General features: G+C 36.8%; 1 protein-coding gene across 1 annotated transcript in view; it reads right to left on the bottom strand.

Annotated features, from left to right (window-relative positions):
* Nucleotides 1-16,260, bottom strand: part of cacna2d3a (calcium channel, voltage-dependent, alpha 2/delta subunit 3a) — a 226,562-nt gene that overhangs the window by 143,478 nt on the left and 66,824 nt on the right. The window contains exons 5-10 of the mRNA XM_016566342.1: nt 11,382-11,544; nt 8,632-8,763; nt 4,335-4,395; nt 3,942-4,092; nt 3,257-3,331; nt 2,503-2,592 (exon numbers count right to left, since the gene is read on the bottom strand). Coding sequence (XP_016421828.1) covers nt 2,503-2,592; nt 3,257-3,331; nt 3,942-4,092; nt 4,335-4,395; nt 8,632-8,763; nt 11,382-11,544 — 672 coding nt within the window. The remainder of the gene's footprint in view (nt 1-2,502; nt 2,593-3,256; nt 3,332-3,941; nt 4,093-4,334; nt 4,396-8,631; nt 8,764-11,381; nt 11,545-16,260) is intronic.

The raw sequence follows: 16,260 nt of genomic DNA on the forward strand, positions 1-16,260 counted from the left end.
GGCTTGATTGTGTTTATGGGGTGCAGTCTAACACGTGTTAATGCTTCATTTAAAAAAAAAAAAAAAACACAATTTTTTTCACATAATTTACCTTTATTCCACACCGCTCTGTCCCTTCTCTGATAAACGCTCTGATGATTTCCTGTTTTTATGATGCCCCTCCCTCAGAAATACGCGATGGGCTCAGATTGGTCAGCTGGCCCAGTGTGTTGTGATTGGCTAAACCGCTAGTGCGCGTCTAATTGAGTGACGCGAGGAATAGGATTAAGAACCGCTGCCTTAGAACATTGATTTTGTGAATCCTTTAGAATTGTAGAAGATAGAATCACGATTCATATATGAATAGATTTTTTCATGCACCCCTATTTTTGACGCCATGGCAACAACTCTTCGGCCGTTTCTCAATATGCGTTCTTGTCTGTACTTGTGTTCTTGTGGACTTGTGAAATGTCATCAGTCGTCACCCAAGTACTGTTCCAATTCAAAGTTCACATCTAGCCAAGTACAGTTCAAATCCCCGGATGTGTTCTTGCTCCGCCCCTTTTATCAAGGATGCATCCAGAGGTGACTTGTGCGAACTTGAGGCAGCCAGGTATCCCAGAATGCATTTCGCACCAACCAGCGAGCGTTAATGGCGGATTAGAAAACCTGCATAATTTTCAAAATATTACTGTTATTGTGTCATGAAATGCAGTTGTAAGAGTATTTCAGGCGAGAATGTAGTTGTTTAAAACTCAAATCTGTGGTTTATTTATAAAGATAGCGCCTATTTGAAAATTAGCTCCGCCGATTTCGGAGACGTGAGCTCCACGTGATCAGCGGGCGCTCAATGCTCATGTATCCGCCGAGAGCAGTCTCACCTCGGCTAGTCCCTAACAAATTAACTCTGTAGTCAGAGCCAGTTTTTTGCAGCTTAAGGGGCTTCGCAAGCTGAAAAGTTTTCTTAGTTTTAATGATTTAGAGGTTGTTATTCATGCATTAATTTCAACAAGGCTGGATTACTGTAATGCTCTTTATGCTGGAATTAACCAGTCTTCACTATCACGTTTACAATTGGTACAGAATGCTGCTTGACAGGGACAAAAAAGAGGGAGCATATTACCCCTGTGTTAGCTTCACTTCACTGGTTACCTGTTAAATTCAGAGTTGATTAAGGTGCTATATAAATAAACTTGACCTTGACCTTGACCTCAGCTAGTCCCTCTGACATTTGCCGCTGGCTCTGATGTCTCTGTAGTGGTTAAACATAAGATATAATTCATTTTGGGTAAATCTAACAGGCAATCTTTGGTCTCATGAATCTATTATTTCTTCCAGGTCATATCGTTTTGGCTGAGCACAAAGTTATGTTTCATAAATTATTTATTTATTAATCGTAATACAGCATTGACTTTGCTGCATACATTTGACTGAATTGTTTGCTTTTGTCTTATTTCCTATTGCATAAGTATCTTATACTTTATAGTTATACTTTTATAATGGCTAGTATTGTTCATTAAAACTGACATTTAACAAAAAAGGCAGAGTTGTGCTTGTATATAATATATATATATGAAAATTTAATATAATACTATTTCATTTTATTATACATTCAGTGAAGATAATTAGAGTATATGTGCACATATTACCTAAACCACATATTAATATGTTTTATATTTTTAAAATGAAAACGAAAAGGGTTGTGTTATATTTTGAAGAAAACGAAAAGGCAGTGGTGTTTGATATAATTTAGTTTTATTGTAATGTGTGTACGCGTTGCATGCACATTTTTGTTGCTATTAATATTTTAAATGAAACCGAAAGAGGCAATGCTGTTTGACATATTATTTCGTTTCACTATAATGTATGTACGTTCCCTGAACTAAATTTTTGCAGCTATTAATGTTTAAAAGAAAACGAAAAGAGGCAGTGGTGTTTGATATCATATTTCATCGTATTGTATACATACAGTGAAGATAACCGGAGTACCCAAGGCGAGCTGACTGACGTTATCAAGTACGCTGCTGTTCCATTTGCAGAATTACCGGACTTGCGAACTTTGCGTACTTGGAATTGAGAAACAGCCTTCCTCTTCTCTAAAGCAGATGGCCTCGCCCCTTTGTTGCGTGTTCCTGGGGGCGGGGTTTATGTAAATTTCAGGGTTTGTAACGTCACAAACCTGGGAAGGAGCTTGTTGTAATCCCTACGAGCCGTTTTTGTAGGCATTAAACTGCCATAATTTTAACAGACGATATATTTGTTTGCATTGAACTTTCAGCGTCGTAACTTTGCAGATATTGTTTATGCTCAAACAGCAACATTACACACTAACTAACGTTAAAAAAGCAATCAACCACCCCTTTAAATTGTGAAAGTAATATTAACTTTTTGCCAGGCTTTCATGCATAAACACATGAGATCTATCGATCTATGTACCACATGGTTACTTCTGATTTTTAGGGGAGTTATAGAGGAAATTACCTCAATATGCCCACAAATATGGGTGTATGGATGTGGACTCACATTACTGAGAAGTTCAAAGGCCTCAGTCAGAGCCACGTCCAGCATGCCTATCCCTTTAGCAAAGAGCTTATCAAGACGGTCACGGAAATGCTATGGAGAAAAACACAAACACAACCTAGCAGTAAGAGATGTCATGCTGATGTGGATCGTGCATAATTTTTTTAAGTACAAACTTTCTATGTGTCAGATAAGGCTTGGCCAGCAACACTTCACATTCATTAAAAAGCAACAATTTGTTAGAAAAGCATTTGGTCAGACTCTAACATAGTGTAGTTCATACTCTGGTTTTCACTTGACTCTCACCAAATTTATGTCATGCTGTCCTTCTTACTGCAATGAAAAACTTTTAAAAGCCTTTTTTATCCAGATAACCTTCAAAGGGCTGGTTAAAAGGTGCTCAAAATCATTCATAAAAATAGATGACAGTAGTTTTTCTCCCAGCCTGTAGTTTTCAGCTTGTCTACATGACCCTGACAATGACTCCTGTCTCCAGTCTGCCTCTGATACTGAGCTTTGTTTTGCCCTTTGGACTCTGGTCATTAGTCTCCCTGCCCTTCTGGTTCTGAGCCTTGACTTTGTCTCCTGCTTCCTCTGTCCTTGTCCGTCCACTACTTTTACCACCTGTCATGAGCTTCACAAAAGCTATTTTGAGTTTATCCCATTATTGAGTTCTCTTTTGCCAAACCTGACACTGACCAGTGGACAACACAGTTAGTTATAGTTTACATACAGGTATATCAGAAAATGTACTTACATCTTTGTTGGTAACGTCAGCTTGAACTAATGTTCCGTTCAGACACGGCTCCACATAATGCAGCTCCTCATTGTACTGCCACACACAAAATAAATACATCAAGCAAGACCAGTATAGGGATAGAATTGTTTTGTATTTACAAATACATATATTATGATCCACAAATAAATGGAAAGAGATTCACAAAAATTGAACAAATTCTCAAATAAACACAACAAAATCCACAAATACATGTTAGGAGTTCCACGAAAATGGATTAGTATTAAACAGGATCCTGGGGAGTCCACAGAAGATATTTGTATGATCGACCCTGGGAAAGGATGCAAGTTCTTCAGCAGGCAAAATAGCTCTAAAATTTAAAATCTTCATGATGATGTAGTGTATTTCTGTGGGGATGAGACCATTGTACCAGTTGCACTCAGACGTTTTAAATAATACTGAACATGAAAATGAAAATCACTTGCAGATCACTGTATTTTGTTATAACCATTCAGAGTGAACTGAGTGATTTGAGCCTGTGTAAGATGGGACTAAGGTACAAATGTAAAGAATGTATTTGTGCATAGCACCCAGTGACATGGCATAAAAGCCAACATCTGCTCAAACCAAATGAATGTATTTTATTTAGCTTAATATTGATATTGTGATAAAATGAAATCAAAATATTTTCTTTGCTTAAACTTACAGCAATAATGTTAAAAAAGTCATCATCCCCAAGTGTATCCAATATGGAGGAGACAGTCTGTCGAGCGATGGTCAGCCGTAGCCCCTTCATACTGCCACTCACATCCACCAAAATGACCACATCTTTAGGAGATGTAGCAGCCTGGATATACCTGTAAATACACAGATGTTAGGAGAGTATGATAGGATAATTATGTTGACAATGAGTATGGATCAGTTTATACCAGAATTTCATATCTAAGAGATTAAATGTTAAAAAGACATGAATTGATACTTTGTCACTTGTACAAATTAATGAATTTAAATCCATAAGTTGTTTTATGGTTAAGTGGTACGCATATTCATCTTTGGCATGATGTTAATAGCTCATAACTGAGGGTGAATAATCACTTACCATTTTCGATTTCGACAGTCGAATTCTAGAACCCCATGTTCATCAGGTGTCCACTTTATACCTGTGAAGATATAAACATTTTCCTTACTGCACAAATTGTAACTCTCTTATGCCTTTTTATTTCTGTCCCTATTTGATGGAAGGACATAATAAACTTTGATCACCAGCTGCTATTATTAAATTAGCCGATGTCTAATAGAGACGATTATTACTTCTATTGACTGCACTGTGAGAAAACAAATTGGAGTGGAGTTAAAAAAAAAAAAAAATCCTGCTCTAGAGCACTCACTGGAACAGCCTGGTTCCTTTTAAATATAATTTAGTTTCCAGGCAGACTAATTAAAGCTAATAAATTGCATAAATTGATTGTACCAGGCTATTTTAGCCAGTACACATTTTAAATCTCATCAGCCTTTTATGAAGCAGTTTCAAATAATACCTGAAGTAGTTTGCTATTGTTACGGGGCTGACAAGACGTGAGATGTGCGGATCCATGTGCAAGCTTTATTTAAAGCAGAGAGGTCAGAAACACAGGCAGGGTCGAACAGTAGCAAACAGGTATATGGCGGGCAAGACACAAGAATAGTCCTACGGCTAGCGTAGGTCAACGATCGGCGAACAGAATCACAAGGGCGAGACTAGAGGGATAAATGCAGGAAAACAGGCAAAGATCAGAAACCAAGAAAACAGACAAGGCAGACTAAGCTAAGGCAGGGTAAACTAAACCGGCTCCGTAGTGTAGCTATCAAAACGATAAGCGCTAAACAATACTCGGCAGTTAGAAAGGAGTGAGATTGAGTGTTAAATAGTGAGTGAGTGATATGAAACAGCTGTGTGCAATCAGTGCTGTGTGCAATAAGTGCTGTGTGCAATCAGTGCAATGGCTGATGGGATATGTAGTCCGGGATGACATGCAACAGTTTGTGTTGTGCGAGAGTCACTGTAATGGAAGGGTGACCTCTGGTGGTGATTGAACGGAAGTCCATGGACCGAGAGTCAATGAAAATGGAAAGGGTGACCTCTGATGGCTAGCAGACGGAAGTTCATGGACCGGATACGTAACAGCTATGCCGGATATAGGGCTCATGAATATTAATCACATTGTCTGCTTTCAAAACATGGACGGGGAAACTTAGTGGTAAGAGAAAAAGTGGTTCTCCAATTATTTAATTTTTAACCACTGCTGCATGATGTGATGTTGTTTATGTGTGTGCTATAGAGACAGCAATATTACAAGACAATGCAATAAAAAAGGCAAAAAAAAAAAAAACAATCAATCATTCAATACATTTGCACATAAGATTTTTCCAGATGCATAGGACTTGATTGGACACAACACACATTCTTGAATGGTCTGGTCTAAAGCAGCAGTATTCTACACCAATCAAAGGTAACTATTACAGAGCTCGCCGTACAGTATTAGATGACGAATACGAAGAAACGCCAGCGGTAAGTGTTTGGGAATTTCACTTTGGCAGGCATCATTTCATGGTCGATTAATTGAATATGTGCACTGTGGAATGAAAACCCTCTGTCATCACTTACATAAGTGAAAAACGTACTTGTATGATTAAAAACATCTTAATAAAGCTCCTTACATTTACATGTAACTGTGTTTAGAGGAGCGGATATGTTTCTGCAGAACATTCTACCTCTGGCCTGTTAACATTTAGCTAACCAATGTTGACTAAAAAAGTGCATCTAATACAACATTAAAGGAAGTCCCCCCCCCAACATTATTACCCATAACCCATAGCCTCAGGCAAACGGTCTGCAGTTCTGACTTGGACCAAAGAACTGACAAGCTATTAGATGACGAATATGAAGAAACGCCAGCGGTAAGTGTTTGGGAATTTCACTTTGGCAGGCATCATTTCATTGTCGATTAATTGAATATGTGCACTGTGGAATGAAAACCCTCTGTCATCACTTACATAAGTGAAAAACGTACTTGTATGATTAAAAACATCTTAATAAAGCTCCTTACATTTACATGTAACTGTGTTTAGAGGAGCGGATATGTTTCTGCAGAACATTCTACCTCTGGCCTGTTAACATTTAGCTAACCAATGTTGACTAAAAAAGTGCATCTAATACAACATTAAAGGAAGTCCCCCCCCCAACATTATTACCCATAACCCATAGCCTCAGGCAAACGGTCTGCAGTTCTGACTTGGACCAAAGAACTGACAAGCTACTGATACAGCCATGCATGAACTGAGCACTTGAATAAAGGGGCGAAAAAACTTTTTATGGTTTCTCATGGTTTATGTAAAAAGTGAGTTTATGAGTTAAGACTAAATGTATTCACCTTATATGCTTTAAAATCTATTTCACATCATTACTGAGGGCTTTACATAAACGTGTTAGGACTCTGGCTTGATCTTTCTCTCTTTTGTTTTTGTTTTCCTTCTGCATGTAGTGGCCATTCTTAGGTGATCACGCTCTTCAATCTCACAGCTGTTTATTATTTCCTCCCTTATTACTCTGCTATTTCATCTTCTGCGTTCTTCCTTTTGTTGCCAGTGTGTTTTGTGTTCTTACGCTTCACACTCCTCTTGCTGTTTATTTCATTAGTTTGTTGGTCTTTTGTGTTGCTCTCTTTTTGTCCCTATCATCTGCCCAGTTATCCCTTTGGAATTTTGGACTGTCTGTATTTTCTGGTCAATGGACTGCGCAACTGCTTAAGGCTTTTGTTCAAATAAACCTGTATTTGAGCATCTCTCTGCTTTTGGATCCTTCGTTACAGTAAACCTAACAGAACTGTTGAATTGGCTATTTAAACCAGTTTGTGAAATGATCGAACCAGCTTGTGGAAAAGAATCAGACTTCCCTGTTTGCCTGAGGCTATGAAATACAGGTAATAATGTAAATAATTTTCCGTTTCTTGCACAGACCATCTTCTTAAGACTACAATATCATCAGGAGCCACTGGTATTAATTTTGTATTGCCTGTATATGTTTTTTTCTTAACGCTCAATTGTCGATAGCTGCTGACTTGCATTTTAGTTATCACTAAGGACCATGATTTCAGCTAAAAAATGTCTTCACTGTTCTTCCGAAGACAAAAAGTCACCCACATCTTGGATCGCCTGAGGGTGAGTAAATTAACAGCTGATTTTCATTTTTGGGCGAACTATCCCTTTTAAGTTTAAATAGCTGGATAACTTACAGTATTAGGAACAAATTCAATAAAAATTAATTGTTGGATCCTCAAATAGTGCCATCTGATTGATTCAGACTATGTCATCAAAATCTTAGTGATGTCCGGTTCGCGAACGAATCATTCTTTTTAACCGGTTCTTCTTAGTAAACCAGTTGAACCAGTTCACCAAATCGAACTGAATCGTTTGAAACGGTTCGCATCTCCAGTAAGCACTAAACCACAAATTACTTAAGTTATTCACTTTAACATGCCTGACACTCCCTCTGACTCGAAATAAACCAATATCCTGTTATTCAGTTACTCAAACAGTACACCGACTGAACTGCTGATGAGCACGAGTAGAGCATGCAGCTGATGATATACTGAATGTGCGTGCAACGTGCCGGTTAGAGTGGTTCTTGTTCTCGAGTCAAGAATCGGTTGCAACGGTTTTCGGCTCACCAGTACACTGAACCGAGAACCGTTTCTTTCGGACACGTCCGATATGAGAACCGATGAGCTGATGATACTGTGCATGCGTGATTCAGCGTGACGCTACCGAACAGTACATGATTGCCTACAATGACTGACTTGACACAGCACGTCTGAACCAGTTCTTTTGGACAACTGATGCTATGAGGGGCGCAAAGTAAGTTTATTTAATAACAAATAAATCGTAATGGATTATGCATAGTAAGTGGATCATTGTTTCTGCACTGATGAGGACTAATTTATTCACATTATATCTTTAAGACTTGTAAAAAAATCCTCGTTTGCATATCTGCCTGTACCTGTATTTGGGTGCTTTAGTTGCAAATCTTAACTGTAAGAAACTGATGATGTTTTAACTGACTGAAGTAATGATTACTGACTTTATATGTTGGGTGTATTTTCATCCCGGCCCGGGACGATAGACTTGACATCGTTATGTCATTGCGAATGACGTCATTACGTTAGGGCGTAAAAGAACCGGTGAACCGTTTTTTTTTTTTTTTTTTCGGAACGAAATGTCCGAAAGAACCAGTTCGCGGGAAAGATCTGAACTTCCCATTACTACAAAATCTCACTCCAGCCAAGTAAGTTGGCAGTACTTTATAAACACTGCCAGCATATAAGAAATGAGAAAAGGAAAAAAAAACACTGAAAACTCACCTGGATACTGTCTGAAGAAACCTTTGGCGCTACCAAAGTACTGCCATATGAGAGTAGAGTCTCTTTTAAAGTTATCCACAAACACCTTATTGAGTGCCTCTGACCAGTACACTCCATTCACTATGGCTGAGTCTGCAAAGGAAGTCTGAATGAATTAGACAGAACATTTATAACAATAATTATATATATATATATGTATATGTTTTTTTACAGTAAATTAAAAGTAAATCATTATCAATCAGTATTCTGAAAACACAATATATGATATATATTTGTATGAAATCTGGCAGCTGCTGTCCAGTCTTGAAGTATATGGTAAAAGTATCCAACACATACCAAACTTAAAATCTGGTTGTGATACATTTAGCAGCAATTACTGCAAACAAACACTTCTGATACCTGGGGAACAGTCTTGTACAGCACTGTGGAGGAATTTTGGCCCACATTACTATGCAGAACTGCTATAGTTCAGCCACACTGGAGGGTTTTCGAGCACAAACTACCCGTTTAAGGTCCTGCCACGGCATCTTAACTGGGTTCAAGTCAGGTCTGGGTTCAAGCTTCAACTTCCAGGCCGAAGACCTACTTTCTCATGCTATGTATTTTCTTTCACCTCTGGCATAATCAGTGTGTCCTGGTCCTTGAATCTGATTGGAAGAGAGGCCTTCCAAGAGTGCTGCTATTTCACCTGTATCAGCATTTGAACTACTAGGTCATGTGACCTACACTGTGACTTGTTGCGATGCTTCACTACCATTTACAACTCCTATCCTGTGGTCTCATGAAACTGAAATTTTCCTGCAAAATCTGACCTGACAGCTCAAATTCTAAATCACTTTTATAAGTTTACAGTTGTGAACCAGGGTAATGTAAGGAGACCGTTTTAGAACACAAATTGTTATGTACAAGCTAAAAAAAAAAAACTTCCATACTTCAGCTTTAAGGTGCAGAACAAACAGAAACAGAGAAGAAGAAAAATACTCTCACTCGAAATTATTATTCACTAGCTGAGCAATCCACTGATAAGAGTCCTACCCTGGAGTCCACATTTGCATATGAAAGAGGAGAGAGGGATAGTTCTTAGCAGAATCTTATTCAGTGACCAAGTGGTGCTTTATTCATAAGAAAAGGAAATAATCCTTAAGTGTAAGTAATGCAATGCATTCTGGGTTCCACTTGGGACCCCTTATGCTTGATTTGGTATCTTCTTTCTTCTGATTACACTTTTACAGTGAATATAGTTTTTTTTATAATTCAGCTTTAAGGTGCAGAACAAACAGAAACAGAGAAGAAGAAAAATACTCTCACTCGAAATTATTATTCACTAGCTGAGCAATCCACTGATAAGAGTCCTACCCTGGAGTCCACATTTGCATATGAAAGAGGAGAGAGGGATAGTTCTTAGCAGAATCTTATTCAGTGACCAAGTGGTGCTTTATTCATAAGAAAAGGAAATAATCCTTAAGTGTAAGTAATGCAATGCATTCTGGGTTCCACTTGGGACCCCTTATGCTTGATTTGGTATCTTCTTTCTTCTGATTACACTTTTACAGTGAATATAGTTTTTTTTATTGAGAAGTCTTCCTCAAAAAGTAAACCTTTGTTTTTAATATTAACATTTTTAGTATGTGAGATTATTTGTTATATGATGGATCGTTCATGTCTTTGATTATGACTGGTTAAGCCACATTCAAAACCATTGTAAAGTACTCTAGAACATCATTACATCAGTATTACCTCACCTGTGTGTTGTTTGGCAACCACTGTGCTGTTGCTTGGTGAAGAACTATTATTTTTATAAATGTCATTACATTTTTGTTGCTGTGTTTATTTAATGAATAAAATACATTTTACAATAAATATTTTCATGAAATAATTTAATTAAATTATTAATTTAAAAGTAACAAGCCCTGCAAAGGGGTGGATTACAGTGAATTAAGAACAGCTACAGTAAGGCATGGCTTCGTGAGGCTCTTTGCTTTAGTATATGAGACCTTATAAGAATAAATCAAGTGATGTAAAACATGCAGATATCTGCCATTTAATTATGACTAGTCAAAATCTAATTTGAGATCTGCTTGGATTACAGTAAAGTTTTACATTTCTAGCAGTCAAATAAAAGTTGAAGATATATCAAAATATCGTTCTGACTAGTAACAATACAATTAGAAATAGTAAAACATTTATTTTTAGATCTCAAGTGAAATTTTAAGTGTTGATAATAACATTACAGATCCTACACTGGCACTTCTCCACCAGTTTCTTGTATTTTGTGCATTTACTTTCATTTGCTTCTTCAATTATTTGCATTTACATTGAATGAAAATGATCAGAAGAATGACTGCAAATTTTAAATCCATTTCTGAGCTCCATAATATTTTGTATTACTACAAAAATGTATTGTATTGTGGCACCACTGCTAATCTTTTGAGGTGGAGCGTGTGTTTCTGGTTGACATAACAATAATATTTAGTCTCTTAAAATGTAATTCTTACTTAAGCGGAGTTGCGGATTTCATTCAAAATAATAATTATGGCTAGTAACACTGGGGGGTGCAGCTTCACATGATCACAAACAGTGAAACATTCCAGTGTTGTTATATGAAATATCAGCAGCATTTGGAAACTGCTTGACTAATCAAATCAGGGGACTGGAACTGACCTCTAAACACATGTCTCTATCAACATCCTTTTGATGTACATGTCATCTTACAGTGATGATGTGTCTAACGTATTTAATGCTGATCATACCTTTGTTGTACATGTTAGTTGGAACCTGGACGACACTGAGGCTGAGGTTTACAGACAGATTGTTGAAATGTTCATTCGGCTGCAAGATGAATTCTCCACCCAGCTCCAAACTCCTGCCCTCCTCATCCATCTCATTGATCAGCACTGCATTAAAGTACTCGTACTGTCAAGAAAGAGAGAGAATGTAATAAATGACTAGAGTGAGGTCATCACAAATTATTTCGTCTTGATCAAACTCAAAACACACTGTGAAAACTACATGCAGAAATACTTCTTTTGTTTTGGCAGAGCAACTGTCCTCCCTCAGAGACACAGGGTTTGAATGCGGCCCAGCAGTGTGTTGGTTGAGAACAACTGTTAGTCCTTAAATCTTTTAGGTGAATAAATTGTTTATTCACTGTTTACCTCCATGCACTGCCAATTCTCTCACTTGTAAAATAGAAATGAAGGCCTGAACTGGTTCAAAGAGGACAAAGAGAGAATATGTTTGGAAGACATTATCAGGAAACATGAAGTTAGTTTTCGCTGTTATGATAATGATCCTTAGACTTATATTTCCTCAGGACAATAAAACTTTCAATTTTTCCAGGTTAATAGATTTTAGTATAATATCATTAGTTGGATGCTTAGTAATTTCCTTTTACTGCATTCTGATAAAACAGGGGTACTAATTATTCAACCAATAATCTGAATGGTTGTCATCTTCCAAGGTTGAGGTCTTGGGTGTAATGTTGGATAGCAGTCTTTCATAAGTTTCATAAATATTTCAAATTCATCTCATGATGAGACAGTGAAACAAGAGACTGACAGACCCAGCTGTGGCCTGACCAGATGTCCCACGTCACTGCTACAGTACATGCTGTGACTAACCTCACCCTAAACAGGGTCATAATAACTGGGATCCAGTATAACTTTATCAACCCTGCGAGTAATTGTGTTTGATTGGATATTTTCATTATGCGTGGAAGAGGTTAGTAATGGAGTTTGATCCAACTTTTTTTATTTGAACTATTGGAAATACTGAAAAAGTGTAGGAACTTCTACATATTGCAGATGTCTTTCATGTTGTAGTGTCTCCTAATACTACTAAGCATCTGTGTAAGGGCAAGTTACATCAAAGATTGGTGAACATGCAGATTTTGCTAGCCGAGCCAGTGGACAGTGCTGTTAAAGAGGCCGTTGTTGTGTTGCTGGTGGCCGATGAGAAGCCTCTTTGACCTCAAAAGGCCCAAAGAGATGTGATCACTGCTACTTCAGTCAAGGTTGATAAGTTTGGATTGTGATGCTGTAAAAACTGCTCTGCTAAGGGCTTATGAGTTCCATTCACTTATCGCAACACAATAAAATACTTTTTTGTATATGGAGTCAAAAGATTCTGTGATGACTCAAAATACCCTCTAGTAACATTCTACCCTGTCGGTAACACTTTATAACAACGGCATGCTATGAATCATTGGTTAAGCATTAGTAATAGTCAGTTTATCATTTATAAAGCATCGTCCCTACATTAATATACATTAGTAAGCACTTTATAAATGCAGCTATACATGCTTTCTTCTTGATTTATGAGCACATAATGTTTTTAATAATTCTACTTTCATAAATTATTAATGATCAATTTATCATTTCTAAATTAAGTATTACATTATTTACAAACCAGTAAGGAATGGTTAGTGGTTCATAAGATCATTAAATCATCAGCGTAAACTCACTTATTGTAAAGAGAGACGCACAAAAGCGCGTACACACAACTTTCATCTCTCTCTCTCTCTCTCTCTCTCTCTCTTTCTCTCGAATTGACAATATTTGAGAAAAGGGTTTAGCGATTTCTAATTGTTGGGGGACTAGCCCTCCTCAATGTCTATGGTGGTCATTGTCCTGATCAGACATGAAAATATGTTGTGGCACTATCGTGCAGTCAGTAATGATATGACGTTTGCAAACATTTCTTTGAATAACATGACCGTAAATATGAACTCACGATTGAATGTAACATAAAACAAATGATTACTTTTCATTAAAACCTTTATTAATGGCAAAAATGCTTAGATTTATGTGTCTTTTTGTTCGCTCGGGCAGCCATGTTGCCGCTGAAGCCGGTTTACGCTGAGATAATTCATACCCCTTCGTTTGAAGTGTGGTCCTGAAAAATCTTTGTTTGAAGGGCTATCTGGCCCTTCCCCTACCCCTCCAACCAAAAGAGAATCGAGACACCCCCACCCCTTCACGTGAACGCGCAAAACGGAGGGGTAGGTGAAAGGGGAAGGGCTGAGGGGTAGAATTGGGATTTGGATTGGGCCTTAAAGCCTCTGCAATCTGATATAAAAATAAATTATTAATCATTTGTTGGATATATTTGTTTTTCTATTTCAGCTAATTGTGAGTCTTCAGTTTGAAATGTAGAATGTATTTAAAATTTGGCAACACTAAGATTTTATGTGGAATTGTGGCACTTCTTTGTGACTCACTGTTTGCATGAATTTTCACTCAGCCATGAAACTGAAACAAGAAAACCTTCTTATGACACCAAAATATTTCGCATATTTTCTTCATTTTGTTGGTTTTTGTTAGTTTTGTTGCTTATTTTGTTGATGTATATTCCTTTTGTTGTTACTTTTTATTTATATTTACTTTATTGCTTATTTATTTTTAATTTTTTCATTTTGTTGCGTATTTACTTCCTTTTTTATTTTTATATGATATTGCAGAGGTTTATTTTTTCATTTTATTTCAAGTGTACAGCTGCACAGTTTCATTGTTTGCATCTTCAAACACACACATACAGTAAATACACATATATATGTTCTGTATTACTCTTGTTGTGTTTGTTTCCTAAGCCTTTAAATCTTCTTTGTAAAAGCTTTATGTGGCATAAATAGTCTTCACTTTAGATGAGCTCACGAAAATAGTTAACTGACAACTACTAAATGTTTTATAACTAGCTGAATTAATCATGAATTACAGTAGGAATATGTGTTAATAAAGCATTTATTACCACACTATTACTATATTTCTAAATTACATTTATAAATGTACATTTTAATAGTTTGTTAATCATTACTTACACATTCTAAATGATCTTATGAACCACTGATGACAACTAAATACTGTTTTTTAAATAATGTAATACTTAATTTAGGAATGATAAATTGATAATTAATAAATTATGAAAATACAATTATTAAACACATTATAGATATGCTCATAAATCAAGAACAAAGCATTTATAGCTGCATTTATAAACGGCTTACTAATTGTCTATTAATGTAGGGACAATCCTTTATAAATGATGAATTGAATATTTACGAATGCTTAACTAATGATTCATAGCGTGCAGTTATTATAAAGTGTTACCCATTTGGGTATTTATTTTTTCACTAGGGACTACAGTTCATTTTACATCTGGTGAGCAGGCACTTATTCAGTATGACATAGTTGATATTAACATTCCTATAGCATCAACGGCATGACACAGCACCAAGTTCCCTTGAAAGGGAACATATGCATACAACTGGGAAGGGAATGAGATGCTGCATTGTGTTGCCAACTTCAATCATGCCTGTGCATCTTCCTTCAGACAATTTGAAATTGATAAGGTTTTACAGTGGGGTCTCTTTTAAAGTATGACTGCATCAGTGATGTTATATTACTGCCATAGTTAGTCAAGACGTCAACACATGCCTCAGATACCAGTCATACTGAAGGTGTTCTCATAGCCTCAACACCATGACGCAGCATTTCATTCCCTTCCCAAGGAACCGGGTTAAATACATAACGCAGAGACATTTTTGATGGTTGCAAACATTTAAGTGAACAGAAGTGCTTATCTTGTATGTTAGTGTCTTTAACCCGCACAGCTGAAGCTGACAACTCACTTAAAAACGTTACACACTGAATTAAGCTAGCTGCTGTTAGCATACTGAATTTAGCTAACTGCAAAGGCTTGTACACAAATGCAAACAGTACATGGCAGGAGGTGTGTAATCAAGACACAAAATCTCAATAAACATTTTACTACATTGTCAAAAATATCTCATCACCAGCAAACTATATACTTTTAGAAAGGAGTAAAAGTATACAAGTTGGCATACATTTCAAGTAATCAGGGCAGGATAGAAGAACAATACACCAATGAATAAGATGATTAATAAAAGTAAAATAAAGTATAAAAAAGATATACAGTCCTGTAGTATACATCTAGGAATGCATTACAATAGGTGAGAGACATGGAAATAATACTGTATATTGAACTCTGAAATCCCCACCAAACATCCTAGCATCACAGATAGTGGACAGGGATAGTGGAGAAATGCCAAACATTTGGGGAATATAGGGACAGAATGTGCTCTCTCAGGTTACTCAGACAAAAGAGCAGCGAAATTTGAGAAACGGCAGCGCTATCAGAACACCAGATAACAGCAGCATGTGCAATGTCTTCAGCTGCAATAGAGAAAATGCCTTCAAAACAGATCCAAATTAATACACCCCAACATTCCCATTCACCTAAAGTTAAAATGCCACACAGATAAACATTGCTAATAGTACATTTACACATTTATAAACACAAATATATACTTGCTTTAGCACACACAACCCTTTTGCCCTTCTCCACTGTCACAGTGTTCATATTTTTAGCACTGCAGTGTACTGGATGAGCTATTAATAAATCATTCAGCAGTATTATATTTACAGCAGTGCTGTCATCTACTCACTGTACTCTCTTTCAGCACTGCTGTATTGTCACAAAATAAGCTTTCCAATAAACAATCTTGTGTTATAGATCCTATACCAAAAATAAAAAGTTCATTTTGTTGGATTTCCCAACATGTTCTCATTAAACTTCAAGGCTTTAGTTAATTTTGATAGTTTGCAAACATAA

The sequence above is a fragment of the Sinocyclocheilus rhinocerous genome, unplaced genomic scaffold (genome assembly GCF_001515625.1).
Source record: "Sinocyclocheilus rhinocerous isolate Xijiao unplaced genomic scaffold, SAMN03320098_v1.1 scaffold1023, whole genome shotgun sequence".
NCBI lineage: Eukaryota > Metazoa > Chordata > Actinopteri > Cypriniformes > Cyprinidae > Sinocyclocheilus > Sinocyclocheilus rhinocerous.